This window comes from Periplaneta americana, chromosome 3, assembly GCF_040183065.1.
Source record: "Periplaneta americana isolate PAMFEO1 chromosome 3, P.americana_PAMFEO1_priV1, whole genome shotgun sequence".
NCBI lineage: Eukaryota > Metazoa > Arthropoda > Insecta > Blattodea > Blattidae > Periplaneta > Periplaneta americana.
The window spans coordinates 150,204,646-150,224,418 of NC_091119.1; the positions used below are offsets into that span (position 1 = coordinate 150,204,646).

The window sequence follows — 19,773 nt, forward strand, 5'->3', positions numbered from 1 at the left end:
AGACCACAGCAACGACAAGCAACAACAGTCCCACACCTTAAATATCGACGTGCTACCAGTCTCAATGCCAGTTCCTGATACACACAGCAGATCTCTCCGCACACGTGTACCACGCCACTGAAGATGTCCACCGGAGTGGACGAAACGTTTGGTTGTAACACCAACAGACCACAGCCCTCTAGCCCGGAAAATATGCATCCTACAAACCAAATCTAATTCGTCACTGATCCTCGATATCACTGATGTCCATCATATTTCTACCATTTTCTACCGAATTACCAAAATGTCTTATGTTTGAAAAAGAAAACAAGACTTGTTTATATTTATTTTATTGTAATCATTCAGAGTCCTACAATAACCCTGGTAATGACTTCAGAGAGACATAAAATTAATAATATATTCAATTCTGATGATAATTCATGTAAATCACAAACTAGCAGAAAGAAAACTACACACTCAAAAACTATTCCTTCAGTATAAACTAAAACTAAAGAGTTCTTATATAATATTGTGTAATTCTAATGAAGACTTTACACACCACAATGGAAACAAAAAGGAGTTGCAAGATAACTTGCCATTCTACACACAATGTAAAACAAAATATACAGTTATTTTATGAAGATAAAAGGAAACAGTTTTTAAGGTGAAGTTGATATATCCATATCTTCAGTATTAGCCTGGTCATCACTTGCATTCCTTTCTTCTTCACCATTACTTCCCTCTCCTTCACTTTGTTCACTGGCATCCTTATCATTGTCAGCGGCATCAAACCCCTCTTCTTCTTCATCATAATTACGTGGAACCTTGGTTCCTGGGGGTTTTTCAGTTTCTCTCTCTGTTGTATCTTTCTTATCTCGCTTCTTTCTCTCTTTTTCGCTATCTCTATCCTTCTTATCCACATCATGACTCTTCTCCTTGTCTCTCTTCCTGTCTCCATCACGTCTGCTTCTAGATCTACTTCTCGATCGTCTTCTTGAAGGAGAATGCTTACTGTGACTAGAACGAGATGGAGATTTACTCCTCCTCCTGGAACGGGAGCCACTTCTGCGCCGTGATGGTGAATGACTCTTGCGCCTGGAATGTGGACTCTTTCTGCGTGATGGTGACCTGCTCTTTTTCCTGGCTGGAGAACGACTCTTTCGACGTGAAGGAGAACGGTGCCGAGATTTGGATGGAGACCTTGACGAACCTCTTGTAGACTTCGATTTCTCACGCGAACTCTTATCTCTACTTTTCTCCTTGCTTTTCTCTTTAGATTTTTCTACATCTTTTTCTTTCTCCCTGTCAGACTCATTTTCCTTTTTCCCTTCAGCATTATGAGTTACAGTATCTTCTACAGATTCATTTTCATTACTAGCGTCTTCAGGCTTTGCTTCTGTGTCTTCTTCTTTTCTACTATCATTCTCCTTCTTCCCATCTTTGTCTTCCTTATCCTCTTTTTTATCATCTTTCTTCTCTTCTTTCTTTTCATCTTTCTTTTCTTCTTTCCTATCTTTCTTATCATCCTTCTTATCTTTCTTATCATCTTTCTTATCTCTAGATTTCTCATGACTCTTTGAACTGGATTTTGATTTAGACTTTGAGTGAGATCTCCGAGATCTTGACCTAGATCGTCTTCTGCTATGCGAACGTGACCTCGAATGACTTCGACGACGGCGACCTGAGCTGCGCGATCTCCTCTTGCGGTCACGTGACCTCGTACGAGAACGTTTAGATCTGGAACGTGATCTTCTTGATCTAGAACGTGAACGTCCCCTGTTTCGGGACCGTCTTCTCGATCTTGATCTAGTTCTTCGGCTGCGGGAATGAGATCTCCTTCTGCCACGTGATGGTGATCTTGATCGTCGAGAGCGAGAACCACTGCGACTCCTCTTCTTTTCTTTTGCAAGAAGTCCAATAACTGGGTCTATAGCAGCTGATATAAGATTCTGTGCCTCTTTAACTCTGGACATAGCTTCCTCTATTTCTCTCTGGGCAGCTTCATTGCTTTTTGCTTGAGGTTTAACTATTGCTTGCGTTGAGTGATAAACTTTAATATTTTTACCATTCAAATCTTTTCCATTCATTTGTAATGCTGTAATTATACTGTTCTGGTCTGAAAATTCTACCAATCCATATCGCTCAGTATCACCCTCCCGGTTACAAAACCTAACATATTTAACTTCCCCTGCATTCGTAAAGAAATCAATTAATTGCTGTGTTGACACTGAAATTTCAATTCCAGCTACAAGAAGAGTCCTACGTATTTCCTCTATCCGTCTACCATCAAGTGTTGCTGGTAGTGGAGGATACAAGGGCAAACCATTGGATGCTAATCTTGGATCATGAGTTGTCACAACTTGATTTGGTGGTAATCCTTCCAGTTGATTAGTAACATGTGGAGGGAGTTTGGGTTCTGCAGGAAATAATCCAGGGACCATTGTTCCTTGGTTTGTTAATTCCAATGCTCTCTGTTCATCAGGGATTTCACCACTCTGAAATGGGACCACAATAAGTGCTCGATCTATGAAAACAGTGTTTGTCATGTGTTGCGCGACACCAACACAGACTGGGTCATGAAACTTTACATAACATATTCTAGACTGGACAGGTACTGCTACGTCACGAATGGTTGGGTAAAGTCTTATATCTTCAATCTTGCCAAGATAACCAAATAATGTTTGCATCTGATCCCGTGTGGCTTGAGGTGCGATATTTGTAATCTGAACCACTTTGCTACTTCCGGTCATGGTGATAGGCCTATATACTTCTGTAATACTTGAAATAGTAGAGCTGAAAAAAAAGAAAGAAATATAAATTAATTATACTGACAATATTAATAAAATACGATTTCACATAAATTAAAAATAACATGATCTACTTTCTCTATAATGAGAATAGTTATGTGTTTCAGAATTAGCATAAGACCTCCTATAAGTTATTCTCTCAGCATTTCTCAAACTTCCTTAACTGCGCCAATTTCCATAACTTAACTTGAAATGTTTATATGTTGTGGTAAAGTCACTGATACTATAAAGTGATATCGGAGTTTTTTTTTATTTCCAGGTTGTAAATGATGACATATTAAAGAATTTTATAGGTTTTAAGTACTATAGATAGGCAATTTTTATTATTTCTCATGACTTCGAGATCTTAGTGACGTTTTTAAATGAATACAAGAACAATATGAAGACTACAGAAATAAGAAGTTATTCATAAAATGAATATAGTGTACCCGGTAATATATTTTGTTATTCTAATGGCATATGATAATAATACCTATGAACAGGGCTTTAGTTAGGCCGGTACTCACCGGTACTGCTGTTCCACTTGTTTGGATAAAATTATATAAATTTACTGAATAGAAATAATCGCATATACTTAATGACGAGGAGACTAACATTGAAGAAAGAGATTAGTTAGACAAAGCATTAATGCAGGACAGTTGTATAGGAGTCTTGCAGTCAATTTAGAATAAATACTATTAACTACTCAGTCGTCTCACAGAAGAATAAATTAAGATTTGCAAAATAGTGTAGCTCTAACTATAATGATCTTCTCTGTCACTTAACTGTGTTAAATTTATCCCAAATGGCCTGAATAGCCAGATGTGATGTATGAAGAAGAAAGTACAGTGCACCTCTGTAATCAATTTAGAGTCTCAGATAACAGAAAAATTATTAGAGTTCTCAGGGAGTACAAAGAATATAGAAATTACGAAAGAAAGCCATATTGTCTACTGCCACTTCTTTGCGCTTCGAACACTATTTCTATATCAACAGCTGAGTGTGGACAGTCATTTAGCTCCATGAATGAGATTGTAACTCCAATAAGAAATGCTGAGCCACTGGCATAGCTCAGTCAGCTAAGGTGCTTGCCTGCTGATCCAGAGTTGTGCCAAGGCACAGATTCGATCCCGCTTGGACAGATTATCTGGTTGGGTTTTTCCGAGGTTTTCCCCAACCATAAGGCGAATGTCAGGTAATCTATGACGAATCCTCGGTTTCATCTCGCATCACCAAACCCATCGACGTTAAATAATCTATTAGTTGATACAGTGTCGTTAAAGAATAAAGTAAAAAAAATAAATGTTCTTTTGATGGAACATACCGGTATAGCTGATCTGATGCTCACTAATTTAACTGGACCTCCTCTTTCTGAATTCAACCCACTGCCATATGTGAAATCCTGGCTATCAATTGTAAGGTGATCAGCAGAAGAATTCTCCTGTCGTAAAAGAAAACCGACTGCAGAACAGCATCCCTTCGAGCCAGTCTGGAAAATTTTAAAGGTGAGTACCAGTACTAATTTTCCAACTAAAGCCCTGCTGATGAATGAATTATAAATATATGTGTACGAAAACAAGAATGTCGTAACTATATGGATATGACACCATTATTAATGACACCGAACGCTGAAATGGTATTGAGAATTCTGCTTTCATATAAATAATAATGTAAACATAAGTGGAATTGTCGTTGAGTACTACTTACAGCTCTAACCAAATAAAACCCATGCATTAAAATTAGTATGCTTAGGCCTACAGTAATAACACCAAGATTAAAAAAAATGGAATGTACGCGACGACACCAATTTCAATCATAATCTTCAAAACAAAAACGCCGGTACTACACATTTCTGGGTACTCTGTTAATGACTACCGGTTACCTCAGAAAACAGTAGGCCTACTGCATTTTGATATAAAAGTTACACAATTTACCCATAGTGTAACCGACTGTATTAACTCTAGTATCAACGTTCGAAATTATAATGAATTGCATGTTATTGTCGCAACTTATATGCCGAAGTTGTATATACGTATATCAAGAACTTGTTTATACTGTCCAGCAACACTATACTGAAATACTCATGGCACCTAATGAAACTCCTAAAATCAGTCACAATTCCAAAGTCAATATAACAGTAATTAATACTTACTTCTTTCAATTATTAAATGTCTATACTAGTAGCATTCTCGTTACACAAACACAACACAAAATCGTACGCCTCCCTTGCATTTATATTTTTCTGCACACATTCTACAATGACGAAACCAGAGCGGCAGGCTTGCACACTTTAAGCACTATTATGCTACATAAAGTCCGCAAGTATATTAATATTAATAGCAGTGAAATGTCAATTATGAATCAAACTGAAGTTATAATTTAATATATGAAGCAATAAAATCTCTAATTAACTCTTTCGGCTACACATCTAGATTAAAAATTACTTATATGATCACTTTTATTATAGTGTTGTTGGCTACAATGCTACACCAGTCAACCATATTGGCAACATTCAGTATTGTATTTATTTACATTCTGATATTCACAAATTTACCAACCTACTGAGTAAGAAGAGAGACAATACTATAGAAATGAACTGATTAATATTATTAAAATACTTTTCATAACGAAATTAGAAATACAGATTATAGACTTGAAGAAGTACCATAATTTTGATGGTATAAGTCAACTGTTTCAAGAGACCTTCTTTAAAAAAAAAAAAAAGGTTTATATTTTTTTACTATTAAGAAGGTCGCTATGCCATGTTTTTTTATATCTTCTACCTTTTTTTTAACAACTTCAAATTATGCCCTTCATTTCGCCTTCTTTCTTTCTTTTATATGATCCTTTATAGATTATTGGTATTCAAGCTATTCCTTTTAAGTGCGTTATATTGTTGGCAACCCTTCCTCATGAAAATGGTCCACCAAAAGTGGCGGGATTTGTAAGAATTGTTTTTGAAGCGTTTGTGATCTAACCTAAATCTGCGAGTATGGAGGAGGAAAACGTTAAAATATCATCAGCTGAAGATATAGAAACATATTTTGTGAAAAGCGATAATTCTCAAAATCTTATGCTATTCTCAAATATGCCGAAATCATGTTTTGATGAACCTTGTCTTTTAGGAGTTGATGAAGCAGGAAGAGGCCCAGTGTTAGGTAAAAGAAGTGGAAAAGAATATTGGCTTTAGTGTGATTGCTTCTGAATATTTCTACAGCGGCTTAAAATTGGAATTATATGAATCTTAGAGTAATAATGTATTTAGGGTAGGATGGCTGGGCATACAGCTCTCCCAATGATCACATCAATTTCTAATAGTTAATACTATAAATCCAAGATTAAATGTGAAACACAGGAACGCCATTTCATAATTTCAGTTAAGAAACACGCCAAACGAATTATCTTTCCACCAAAAAGCGGATGCTCCCTGGACCAAAAATACACAAATTCAATCTTCTAACACGATTTTTTTTTTTAATACTTTCGTTTTATAGTTTACTTCAACGATTTTGAAAAAGGTAAGAAGTGGCGTTCCTGTAATTCACAGTTACCAATTTTCGGAGAGTTGGTAGTTTTGAATGTGAAGAATTCATATAGGACGTCACCGCACAGTCCAGCATCCAGTATGGTGTGATGATTCTGAAGGTACATATTTTAAGAGATCCAAAAGATCCTTCTTCTTCTTTTCTTTGTCCTGGGTAAAGTAATGGCATTGTGATTTCAACTGAGTGCTTGGTAGTTGTCCTCTACCAGAATTTTTTCATATTTACTTTCAAGAAAAAGATTGTTCCTGAAAATTGTATTTAATGAACAGAGTTTTCGGTTTATCCATACGCAGCTGTAGCCAATGGATGTCGAGCCATTTTACCTTTTCTCCATTTAGGCTACATATATAGGCTATTTCGGTTTATAATACTTGTTTCCAAAACTGGGGATGAGAAAAAATCCTCTTTAGTCATTCTGTTAACCACAGACATTGGTTTTCGTTTCTTTGCTGGCTGAATCGCAGATATGCAGCCATCTGGATGAAAACTGTATCGATGGTGTGCTGCTGACTGATCCTTGTTGTCAATACAATGGAGAAATGTCAGAAACGAGGCTGGAAGCCGCTATTCTCCATGGCAAATCTCCTGCATGACCTTTAGCGGCTTCACAGCTCTCGCAAATCACAGAGTACAGCGTTACCTAATAAATAAATATTGCTATCAAAGAGGACATTGACAGTTGGGCATTTATTTAATTCTGAAATTCAATAGCTTGACAGATATAAAGAGAATGCATTTATAAAAAAAAAACATAATTTTAAGTCAAACCATTTCCTCGGTACAATTATTACAAGTGCAGTGTTCGCTCTTAACGCATTCTGGAAGAATAGCGCTATTGTTTAGAATGCCTGTATCACTCAAGACAAGTAGATACTAGAAAACAGAAAAGAAACACGCATGTTCAAGCTGACACACACACTTTTATCATTCTTCCTCTGTATTTATAGTTGCACAAAAAGCAGGTCACTTCTCGTTCATGTGAAAGAATATTTCTGTTTCACCTTGTTGTTCAGTAAAGCAAATGGTAGTGATGAAAGAGAGACAAAAAGTTGTGTTTTATGCAGATCACGCACAATTGATACTTAGAGTTTACGAGTTATTTTTTTTTTAATATTCCAGCGTTCTTCCTCTTTTAACAGACAAGAGGCTGAGTCTTAAATCCTTTGACGAAGCGAAAACGGTCATTTAATTCGTCGTAACTCGGAAACCAGTAGAGATTTTGAGTAGCAATAACTTTTAAAAGTAATTTCCATTATTTTTCAACATTTCTCTCACTTTGACACCCCCCCCCCCATGTTACGTAAAAACAAAACAGTTTGCCACTTACCAACTTTTGAAGGTGTAAATGTCTATTTTGAACAGATCACTTCGAAGTTACTATTTTTTCTGTCTGTTTTCAAAAATGATTTTGATTTTGAATTTTTTCTAGGCTTTCCTCAGACATTCACCTATCAATCATAAAAATTACAGTGTAATTGATGGACTATCTTAGGAACTACAACGTGATAAATATTTAACACGGCAGGAAACTGATTTCTCCCTCCCTCTGGCTTCAGTATTGCCATATATCTCTCACATGAGACGTCATTCTCTCGCACAAGCCATTTATATTACAGTGCCTCAGCGATCTCCGATTGGTTCTCCTCATATGTAGAAGATTTGTTGGATAATAGCTAGTTACATATTCTGAGAGAGAAAGCATAATGCTTCTGTATCTGCCTCTCTTTTTTTCCCATTGTGACAAGCAGGTATATTTGGAAGCAAACATCACACATCACCGGATCACCCACACATTCAAATTCATCCAGAGTGAAAACATTATATATACACGAAATAATATACGAGGCCTGTCTAAAAAGTATCCGACCTTTAGCCAGAAATAATATTTAAAATACCTGACGGGGTTGGGACCCTAATCCCCTTCAAAGTAGGCCCCTTGTGCTTGCACACACTTAGCCCACCGATCCTTCCACTGCCGGAAACACCTCTGGAAGTCTTCTTTTGGAATGGTGTTCAGCTCCGTCGTCGCGTTCCGCATTATCTCTTCTCTACTCTCAAAACGGGATCCTTTCAGTGGTGTCTTCAATTTTGGAAACAACCAGAAGTCGCAAGGAGCCAGGTCTGGAGAGTAGGGAGATTGGCGAATGGTTGTAATTCCATGTTTGGCCAAGAAAGTGTGGATCAATTGGGATGAATGTGCGGGGGCGTTGTCGTGATGCAAGTGCCAGTTGTTCACCGTCCACATGTCTGGTCTTTTGCGCCGAACTGCATCACGGAGTCGCCGGAGAACATCGTGATAGTACTCCTTTGTCACCGTTTGTCCTTCCGGTGCGTATTCGTGATGCACAATTCCACGGACATCAAAGAAAACAGTCAGCATCACCTTGATTTTGCTTCGCACCTGCCACGCTTTCTTCGGCCTTGGAGACTCAGGATGCTTCCATTGCGACGACTGTCTTTTTGTTTCTGGGTCGTACCCGTACACCCATGACTCATCTCCAGAAACCCAGGATCAGTGTTGGCGGTGTCCAGAAGGTCCTGTGCAACGTCACGACGGAGGTCTTTTTGTTCCGGGGACAACAACTTGGGCACGAATTTCGCAGCCACTCGGTTCATGTTCAAATCATCACGCAAAATTGCATGTGCAGAATCTTTACTCACTCCAACCTCTTCGGCAATCTCCAACACGGTCAAACGACGATCTGCCATCACCAAATTTCGCACCCTCTCAACAACAGCTGCACTCCGAGCAGTTTGGGGCCTGCCACAACGCTGCTCACGCTCCACTGATGTGCGGCCATCTTTGAATCGGTTGAACGACTCCTTAATTTGTGTTACATCCATCACATCTTCTCCAAATACCTGCTGAATCTTACGAATTGTTTGACTTTGAGAATCACCAAGCCTTTGACAAAATTTGATGCAGTATCTTTGCTCAATTCGTTCAGTCATCTTGCGAGAAAACTAAATCCGACAAACACTTAGAACAGCACCTTACTTGGCGACCACCAGCCAGTGACTGGCACAAGCGAATGCGGTGAAAAAATTCAAGCATGCGCATTACGGTTCCTCCTTCCACCATGCACAGTGGCGCCGCCTTAGAATCACTACTTTGCGCGGGAAAATTAAAGGTCGGATACTTTTTAGACAGGCCTCGTATAAGAAAAACGAATAGCCTAATAATTGACTTATCTGTATACAAATAAAAAATCTTTTCTCCAAAAATAAAAGGAGAAGCAATACTTCTGCTACATCCATGCCCCTACAGGTGTTACTGTGTGAACAATCGGATATAAATTAATAGAGTTCAAATAAATGGATGGATCCTCACATGGGATGATGTCATTGTATGTTTATTTTTACTTCAATGTATATATTTTTTTCATAGGTCCTATGGTGTATGGTATATGTTACTGCCCATTAAGTAAAGCTGAAATTTTCAAAGAAGTTGGTTGTGCAGATTCTAAAAGTCTTACAGAAGAAAAGAGGGAAATCATATTTGGAAAATTGTGTAATGAACAAGAATCTGTCGGATGGGCTATTGAAGCAATCTCCCCCAACAACATCTGCAATAGCATGTTTCGAAGGTACAGTTCTTCACAGTAGAAGGCTAGCATTTAACTTTCTTCAGTCCTTTTCTACTTTATAGTGTTGAAATTGATAGATACCTGTCCATTATCTACCCTTATCTGAAGTAGATGTTTGAACATGTAAGGGCATAACTAAGTAGGTCTTGTTGTCGAAAAGAAACGACTTGGCTATGGTACTCTATATTTTAATAGGTTCTGCATATTGTTGGCTTACAAGCAAAACACATTAAGTAAAAAAATATTACCTCTGAGGAAAAGGCATTTTGAAAGCTCTTAACAAACCTGAATCCTCAAAATATTATTTTTAGTAAGTTGTTCCCCTTTATGTGTATTTAATTTTCCAATTCTAAGTTTTTACACATATGTTATGTACACTTAGTGGCAAAAAGAATGGGCTGACTCTTGGTCGATAGAAATGCTAAGTTCTATCGCGCGGTTCACTCGTGTAAACATAACCCAGTGCAAGGCATTGCTGTGGTGTCTCTTCAGTGAAAGACGTCCGTCTATAATGTAATAAACCTTACGAACAGTGTGTGGCACAGTGGTAAGAAGTCTGACATCTGTACCAGAGGTTGAGAGTTCACCTCCCAGTACGGTAAAGTTATTATTTTTTTATTTTTACTTTTACTTTTGTTAACAAACTTCGTTATGCCTGCCTTGTAAAAATATTATTGCCCATCACCTGTGGACTATTAATAGGCGAGACCTGGCCTGTATAAACAAAAATACTTGTTTCACATCATAAAAAACCGGACGCATATCAAACACAAATAAATAATTAAATTAACAAAAACAAACAATTTTTTAATATATTAACAAAACAAGGCCTGTGGTGGGGACTAGTATCTCGTCCACAAACCACCTGCATCAACAACTGCCCTCATTCTGCGCTGCATGGAGTCCACAAGATTATGGAACAGGTCTAAATTCTTGGCCATCTCCTCCCATGCATCTAGAACTCTGTCCCACAATTCCTCAGGTGTCCGAACGAGTGGTTATTTCTGCCCAATTAGAGCGTAGGATCCTTTTGACTGCAGCCCACAAATTTTGAATCGGATTCATATCTGGTGAATTTGGAGGCCAGTCGACTGGGTCGACATCACACCTCCTCATAAACCATCTTTGAATCTGGTTGGCGGTGTGTATCGGATGATTAACCTGCTGGAAGAAAAGTGTTCCTTCTGGATATCGGTTTCGGGCAGAAGGGATCATTACATTTGCCAAAATGTGTTCGTAGACTTCTGCTGTAAACCGCCAGTGGATGCGTTCCAGAAATCCTATCCCATCGTATGACACTCAGTCCCAACACACGATTCTCACGCAACCCGACTTGTTAATAATTCGTCTCACAAAGAATTCAACGTATCGGTGGCCATTCATACAATAAACTAGGGCAGTACTATTGTTGCTATTGGAGACAATTACCTCATCGGAGAAAATGACATTTCTCCAATCGAAGTCCTGTCGGAGAGTAATATACGCAGAATGCTACTGGAGACAATTATCTGGTCTGAGAAAATGTCATTTCTCCAATCGAAGTCCTGTCGGAGAGTACCATATGCAGAATAACCTATGCGAACTAGGGCAATGAGTTATTGTTTCTGTGCCATCTTCAAGCGTAATGACGAGACAGAATGTTGTATTAACAGATAGCAGTATTGCTTGAAAGAGAGAGGGAGGTTTATTATTTATTAGAGTTTGGGCATATTCTAATTATAGCTTTGCGAGACATATGATGGCAAATTTGTAACAAAAAAAAAGAAGATTGGGAGAGATTCGAACCTTGAGCTACTACTACCAACTTGTTTAATAGACCAATGCCGTAACGACTCACGCTACTGTGACTGTTCGTATCAGTTCGGCATAATACATGGTTTTCCTGTTCATATTTGCTCCGGTTTATTTTGTATTTATCAATTTTATTATTATTTCACTCTTCAAGGGCCCTGATGTATCTAGAATCAACCCGCCATTCGATTTTATTGCATATTTTAGACTCTTAAAATACAGGAAATTTAAATGGTTTAATTATGTGTCACCTGGTGAACTATGGCTTTGATGAGACGAGCATGCGCAATGTTATGTCTCTGGAACTTAGACTTTATAGTGTTGATGATATAATTTTTATGCTTCAAAGTGCTGCAGGGCCGGCCCATTCTTTTTGCCGCTAAGTGTAAACTGATGATGACACTTACTGCAAACCATTATTTATTCCTTTTTATGTCAAATATTTTATGTATTCTCTTCTAATTTAGAACATATGTCTATTCCAAGCTGTTGCTCGTGACATTAAATAAATGATTGATTGATTAATAGACTTACTGAGCAAACATTTAGAGGATTTCATTAATTAACTGTAAAAGGGAATGTCTAGCATATATGAAAACTATTTGAGAAGTTCATGTACTCAACTTTATTCTCAGAATAAGCATATAGTCCTAGCATTATTTCTATTTAGTTATGCACGATTATTCGATTATTATTATCTTTTGCATCATGTAGTTAATGCAGAAATATCTGAAGTTTGAGAGATACAGGTTTGTTCCATCATTAGAGAATGTGAAGGAAGAATGTAGGATCTGTTACCAAGAGCTATTCGCCAATTCTGAAGAATAGTTCTTAATAGTGGGTTCAATAGATGGACTCCCCACGCCTGTCTTTGCTTGATGATGAGACTAATACACAGGTCCTGTTGCACCACGGACACTGTCAAATCTTAGAATAGTTAGAAATACCGAAAAATCGCAGAGTGCAAAATCTGTTTTATATAGTGCATGTTCTAAAGACATTTCGCCATTTGTAACTAACCTTCATTCAGTACAAGAAGACTCTGCATGTCAACAAGCACAATGCAAAATCCTTCTGCACCCTGGACCACCGATTGAGCCTATGTTCGTGCCAGCAAATAAGGCATGCATTGACACATGTGAAATAGTGGCAGATGATGTGACATGGCAAATATACAGATAACTGTTTTAAACTAGTAACCTAACTAGTTGTATAGATTGTGGAGAAAATACATTAAACAAGCCAACAATAAAACTGTTCCCATAGCAACCAAACGTTTTGTATAAAACAAATTTAATGAAACTAAATAAGGTACCAACCTTTCAGAAAAAAAAAAAGAAAAAATAATATGTTGCCGTTTAAAAATTTTGTCGATGTCGCATCCTGTACAATAATGGCTGAAAATTTTGTTTCTTTTTTGTAAAATTTTCCTTTCAAAATATTAAATTTGACGTGTCCAAGCAATTTAAAAAAATGAGTTAATTTTAGTTTTATTTGCATTATTCGTTACTTATGAAAACCTTGTATATGAAACCAGCTTAAATACAAGGTGAGTGAAAAATCGCTTTCCCCAAACACTTCTTTACATTTGATTACGCTTTTCTTTACAGATATTGTTCAAAATGGAGGCCATGTTTCTCGATATATAATTCACAGCTATTCGTTATAACATCTGTATAGGCCTATGTGTACAAGTATGAAGTCTAAGAATGACTATTGGGGAAATCGATTTTTAACCCACCCTGTATTGGGCTTATGGTCAGTTCCTTCTGAAACACATTAAAGTAGTATCATAATGTGATTGCCTTTCAATATTTTTTCTTGCTCGTATTCACTATATGAAAATTACGGCATTACTCGTATTTTAACACAGTTTTGTATTTTGTTGTACATTTTCAGGCAAAAGCATTCACTGAATCAAGTAGCACAAGATGCAACAGTGAAACTGATAACAAAAGCTAAGGAATCTGGCATAAATATTAGTGAAGTGTATATTGACACAGTTGGAATGCCAGAGAAGTATCAGGTAGTTTTTAAGTCATTATATGTTTCATATTATGAATTTTCATTATTATTGTCCATTAATTATATCTGGTTTATATTACAGGAAAAACTTACAGCGATATTTCCAGAATTTAAGATAACAGTCGCAAAGAAAGCCGATGCAATTTACCCTGTTGTGAGTGCGGCAAGTATCTGTGCCAAAGTTTCCAGAGACAGAGCCTTGAAAATATGGACATTTCAAGAAGGCATTGAAGCAACATATGAAGATTTTGGAAGTGGTTACCCTAACGGTAAAGGGTGTGATGTATTTCATACACATTTGTCTCTTTGTTACATAAATGGGACCTATAGAGTAGGAATATAAAATATTAATTTAATTATAAGTGACAATAATAAATAAATGGACAGTGTTTTACAAAACATTTACTTGATTAGTTATAATAATGATAATAATAAGACAGCTTATTCTGGTATGTTACTTTTCTTTTGTTTAGATCCTGTAACAAAAGCATTCTTAGCAAAGAACATAGATCCTGTATTCGGATTTCCTCAGTTAGTTAGATTCAGTTGGTCTACAGCTGGAAAAATTTTGCAGGACCACTGTGCCCTTGTGGAATGGTAAGTCGAAGAACATGTTGTCAGATTTAAAAGTATGGAATGATCTGTTCTCAAGTACCATAGCATTCTTCTTCAGATGTAAAAGTTTTTGTATTACAAAGATTTACAGAGAAAAGATCAGGAATTGTAACACTAAATGTTTCCTAATGCTTATGATTCATTTCAGAGACAAATTCAAGACCTAAAAATGGCCCTTTTGGGCTACGCTTATCACTTACGTTTGAAATTGCTTTGATTTCAAATTGTTTTACTGTTCCTGCAGTGCCTAGGCATAGACTGTGTCACCCCTTAAAAAATTCCAAGTGTCTTTCAAATTTAATGCAACCTTGTTCAATGCGTCTCGAGTATTTCGATATTCACAATCAGTGTTAAGTAAATATTGGATTAAAGATGGCCCCACAAATAACAATCAAATGAATCCAGTTGTAGAGAGTACAAAAACCAAGTAGTGGATTTTTCACATGTGTTTATTTGGGAATCAGATTACTCAGGAAGTTCCTATAAAGGCAGCTAAAATGAGGTAGAGCACCGTCATAATATATAAATCACATTCTATAAATTACTATTTTGGAGTAGTGGTCAGTGTATCTGACTGTGAAACAAGTGAACCCGAGATCAAATCTTGGTTGGGAAAAAGTTGCCTGGATGAGGTTTCCCCTCAATCCATTAAGAGCAAATGCTGGGTAACTTTCGACATTGGATTCTGGGTTCATCTCGCCATCACCACCTCTTCATCAATCCTGCCTACTTCTATAGTCATATGTCATCTTATCATACAGGGCTAACAGAATCCGACTTAAAGGGTGCCCAACCTCAGAAAAGAATTCATCATCACAATTGCCAAAATGTAGACAAGGCGCAAATGGCGCTCCATGTCAATACGTGCGGCATTAGTATAAAAAAAAAAAAATGGTACAGCCCATTGCAAGCAAATCATTTTTAGAACACGTTTAAAAGCCACATATCATAACTGGAACATAAAGACAACTGCAACTTGAAATCAAATCAATTGTGAGCTTAAGGTTATACGAACTTTCAATCCTTCCCTCCACTCAAATTCCATCCCTGAATTGGATATCTTGTTATGAAACACACACTATATTTTAAATTTACACCAAAATAGTACATTAGATAATTTATAATTTACAAAGTATTGTTACCAATTTTGGTCTGTGGCCTGCACTTTTCTTGAATGGAAGTAAGTTTGTATCAAATGTGTGACTTGCTTTGGTTGCTCACTTAGCTGCTGGATCATCAGAGATCTGAAAATGTGCAGTGAACCAAGACACACACCGACTGTTAATTAAGCTACATCCAACTTCCTCTACCAGCCCAAAGTGACTCTCTCTGCTGATTGTGTTCTCAATCGTCTGTCCAAGATGCATGTTATTTAATGCTCTTTTCCCCTCATAAATCTGGATTGTTTCAGTACTCAAAAGTTTCTTTTATATTTGATAGGGAAGAAGAGGATGACACTAATGGCAGTTCTAGTCAAACTCCAAAAATATCATCGTACTTTAAGCAAGCAAGCAATAATAAGCGACAGAAAACAAAACATGATTTCTTTAAAACACGCAATCTTTCAACATTAGAGTCTTTGTAAATAATCATGTCTGAGACAGAAACAATAATGAATTTGGATTTATCTTTCTAATAGGAAGTTGATAATTGAGCAATTTGAATATTGTAAGGTTATGTATTAATGTATTTGTTTTAAGAAATAAAATAATTTTCATACTGAATTTTCTGTTATATTTCTATCTACTTAAAGGAAACTTTTATAATGAACACAACTTTGAGGAAATTAGTAACAAGTATGTATATATTTTTTAACGTTAAGATAAAAGATTTTACCAACTCCAACTTACTAGGAACCAGGGCATTTCTAAGGAAACTAAGGGTGCTATGCATAGACATTTCGCTAGCCCATGCTACGAGCGTGCTAAACTAGTCCCGGCTATCGAGTGGTTACTTGAACGGGATTCAATCATATCGCTAACACTGGTTTATGAATACGAAAAACGTTAGTTCCCTGATCATCCACCGGAAGCCCAAGCTAAGAATGTCTATGAATATGGCCCTAAAAGATTCTACACAACTTTACTGTAGTAGAAGATATCGCAATATACAAATCAGAGGTGTGGGAAATATCTGGAAGAAATGAAAAAATGATTCAGTAGCCTCTGAGGATATGGGAGTGGAGACCAACACAGAAAAGAGAAGAGGAAGACGACTCAATTGTGATGCTATAGTACAGGATGCAATAAGAGGCAGCAACCTGCAAGAAGACATTGGCAAAATGAGACTTAGCAGCTCGGAAAAAATTAATTCCAAATAGTATAATGAAACTCGCATAATTATATACACACTGGCGAACAAGTTGATCTGCATTATCGTGGGATCTTAAAGTATCTCTTTTGCTCCTGGGAGAACATCACACAGAGTTAGTTACGAAAAAAAGGTCGTAACTTTTTGATATGATTCTTCAAACTATTTGAGTAAAAAAGGTTCATGTGAACATTGGGTCCGATTTCACATGGTTTTTGGTAATTTTCAATCAAAACTTGCATTTTCGTTTTTTCAGTGAAAGTGAATCAACAATTTCTTATTTATATGTTGAGCAAATTTCAGTGCCCTGCAGCACTTTGAAGCATAAAAATTATATCATTTAAATGGCTGCACTCTTAAATTGAATGGCATGCAAACTTTACAAGCTGTTTTCTTGCAGTTTTAATGCTAGGAACATGAAATTTTACTGCATGTTCTATATACTGTGGTTAACAAAACACAGTAGCATTTTTTTATAACCCATATTAATGCCAAATTCTTGACAAAGTATTAATTTTCTTGCTCTCCAACATAGTGAGTGATGTAGCAAAAAGTATAACCAACTGATATTATAAACACCATATTTTTATGTTATGCCAGTTATGTGACCTGCACGCAACTCAAACTATTTGGAGGATCACAACTGCCATTAGTTAGCTAGCGGGTCTACATGACCTAGCCAGGAGTGTTGTCACTTAGGGAATGCTTATGCATGCCATGGCATACTGTTGTGACTTAGTCCCCAGAGCCTCGACGGGATTTGATTAGTAGATGTTATGGAATACACTTCACTATCGCTTGCGAATTTTTTTATAAACTAAATACTTGTGAAATTTAAAAAAATAAAGCATATTTAGTGGATGCTAAAAATTTACATTTTGAAGTTGCATACGGTATATTTTTAAAAAATTTCACTCTGCAATTTAGAGATATAAATTAAAAATTCAGGCTACTTAGACCTAGTTCTTTTCTTACCATATCAGATATGTCTTAAAAGTCATGCGTGAAGCTTAAATTTTGTAAGAGATTTTGAAGATATACAAAAATACTTAAGTAGGAAAGAGATGAAGTGTACAACAAAATATGAAATTTCTATCTTAAAAATAGTAGAAAATAGGAACTTCACTATCACTCCCCTTAAGGAGCTAGTAAAAATAAACAACACTATAAACCCCATGCTACATATGATTTCCTGTCATGACCTTGTCCAAACATTACTGTTAAGTCAACTGTATGCAGTGATCAAATACCGAAATTATTTAGGTTTCAATATAATACCGGTATTATTTGTACCGTTACATTTGTATAACTGATATCTTTAAAAACTTTATTTTTTACTGGTAAAATAGTCGAAAACCAATATTTTTATACCAGTACCGGTATTTATAGGTTAAATACCGGTATTCATTGAGGAGCAAATAGGACATACAAAAATTAGTGAATAGAAGACAACAGATCAGTTACATGAACATAAATCATCTACAACAACGCACAATAGAAACAGGAACTCAGTAATATGACATGTTAAAGCATGTATTAAACTTAATAATAATAAGAGACAGCAGAATGCCGAGTGAAGCAGTATCAGTGCAGTAAAGTTTCTAAATTAAATTCAAATATTCATGCTGTAGTACATTAAGATTTTTACAGCAATATTTAATTCATGTAGGCTACTATGCCTGTATCGGTAGTGTTTTCTATAGTGTCATCAGTATTAAGGATACATGCAATTTATACTATAAAGGAATTAAGTATTAAACAAATAGGCCTACCTATTTTTGTTGGTATTTTCAGTTTTGATTCGCACTCTGGTTATTTCAATCATTTGTGTTTTATTCACTTTATAGCATTTTACCAGTGTTATATTAATGCTCGCAATACCAGTAAAAACGTCCTAAACTGACGTCATACCAGTAGTAAGGATTTGTGATATTCTTTACCTGTATTGAAAAATATCGAAAGAATACAGGTATTTGCCACTATATTCAATGGCTATACAGTCGCTGTGTGGAAGGGATTATTAAAATTAATGCAACAGAAACTATGACACTGGATGTTAAGACTAAGGACAAATTCATGTCAATATTGATAATGCTACAGATATCATGTAGAAGGCTGTACATTTGAAAATATTTATAGTGTATCGTCTTAAACTACAATCACAGAAGGTAAGTATATAACTGAGAGTATAACATTAAAATTTTCTGGCTATCAGTCTCTAGGTACAATCCATATAGCTATAATTAGTGGCATCATCACTTGGTACAAAATTACGTCAATGACATCATCCATTAATTGCCTGACTTCTGAAGGTATTTTTCCTCTAATGCAGTGATGTTTGCAGTACCCCTTCCAATCCTCTTATTCACAGCAGACAATTCTTTCGTCAAGATTTATAAGTTACACAAAGTAATGTCTCCCGTCATATGGTGTGCTCGAATGTAGAGTTTCACCTTATCCCGGACAAACTCAACTGCAGTGAGGTCGTAATTATGAGGTAAATGAAGGACTTTATGGGCCAAGTGGTTAGCCTCTTTGCCTTCAAATATGGAAAATTCTAAATTATGGTTTATTTAACGACACTTACAACTGCCGAGGTTATATCAGCGTCACGGTGTGCCAGAATTTTGTTCTGCAGGAGTTCTTTTACATGCCACTAAATCTAGTGACATGAGCCTGTCGCATTTAAGCACACTTAAATGCCATCGACCTCGACTGGAATCGAACCCGCAATCTTGGGCATAGAAGGCCAGTGCTATACCAACTGCGCCATTCAGGGCAACTCAACCATGGAGACCCAGGTTCAATCCCCATCTAGATCACAGGAGATCTGGTAAGCAAAGCAGTAGCAAGGGAGATTTCTCAGGGTTCTTAGTTTCCACTCAATATTTTCATAATTCCACCAATATTCCAGTCACTCTGCGAGATCTCGAGCAAGGTCTCCAGAACAAATAAATGTTGAAGAAAGTTGTCTAAAAGGATGCATCAGCATTAAGGGCTATTTGCACCCACTACCAAGAGTACTTTAAAACATGAACCGCATTCGAATCTGAGGATTCACAAAGTATAAAGTATAAAAATAACAGGACATTCATAATTAAGGAATATGAAGGAACAGGTGAGAGAAACTGAACA

The 19,773-nt window shown here is 36.6% G+C and overlaps 2 protein-coding genes across 3 annotated transcripts; one reads left to right on the forward strand and one right to left on the reverse strand.

Annotated features, from left to right (window-relative positions):
* Positions 1 to 313: 313 nt before the first annotated feature.
* Positions 314 to 5,238, reverse strand: Srp54 (splicing regulatory protein 54). 2 transcript variants are annotated; one of them, XM_069821800.1, is made up of 3 exons: positions 4,918 to 5,238; positions 4,090 to 4,254; positions 314 to 2,772 (listed from the first exon to the last, which is right to left on the reverse strand). In XM_069821800.1, exon 3 carries the CDS (start codon positions 2,727 to 2,729, stop codon positions 639 to 641), a length of 2,091 nt encoding a protein of 696 aa, XP_069677901.1. In that variant the 5' UTR covers positions 2,730 to 2,772; positions 4,090 to 4,254; positions 4,918 to 5,238; the 3' UTR covers positions 314 to 638. The 2 variants fall into 2 exon arrangements, with proteins under 2 accessions (XP_069677901.1, XP_069677900.1); XM_069821799.1 differs by lacking the exon at positions 4,090 to 4,254 and having other exon boundaries at positions 4,918 to 5,237.
* Positions 5,239 to 5,669: 431 nt separating this feature from the next.
* On the forward strand, positions 5,670 to 16,052 carry LOC138696616 (ribonuclease H2 subunit A-like). The gene is made up of 6 exons (XM_069821801.1): positions 5,670 to 5,923; positions 9,699 to 9,897; positions 13,588 to 13,714; positions 13,796 to 13,982; positions 14,187 to 14,310; positions 15,769 to 16,052. The coding sequence occupies exons 1-6, from the start codon at positions 5,758 to 5,760 to the stop codon at positions 15,911 to 15,913; spliced, it is 948 nt and encodes a 315-aa protein (XP_069677902.1). The 5' UTR covers positions 5,670 to 5,757; the 3' UTR covers positions 15,914 to 16,052.
* The last annotated feature ends 3,721 nt before the right edge of the window (positions 16,053 to 19,773 follow it).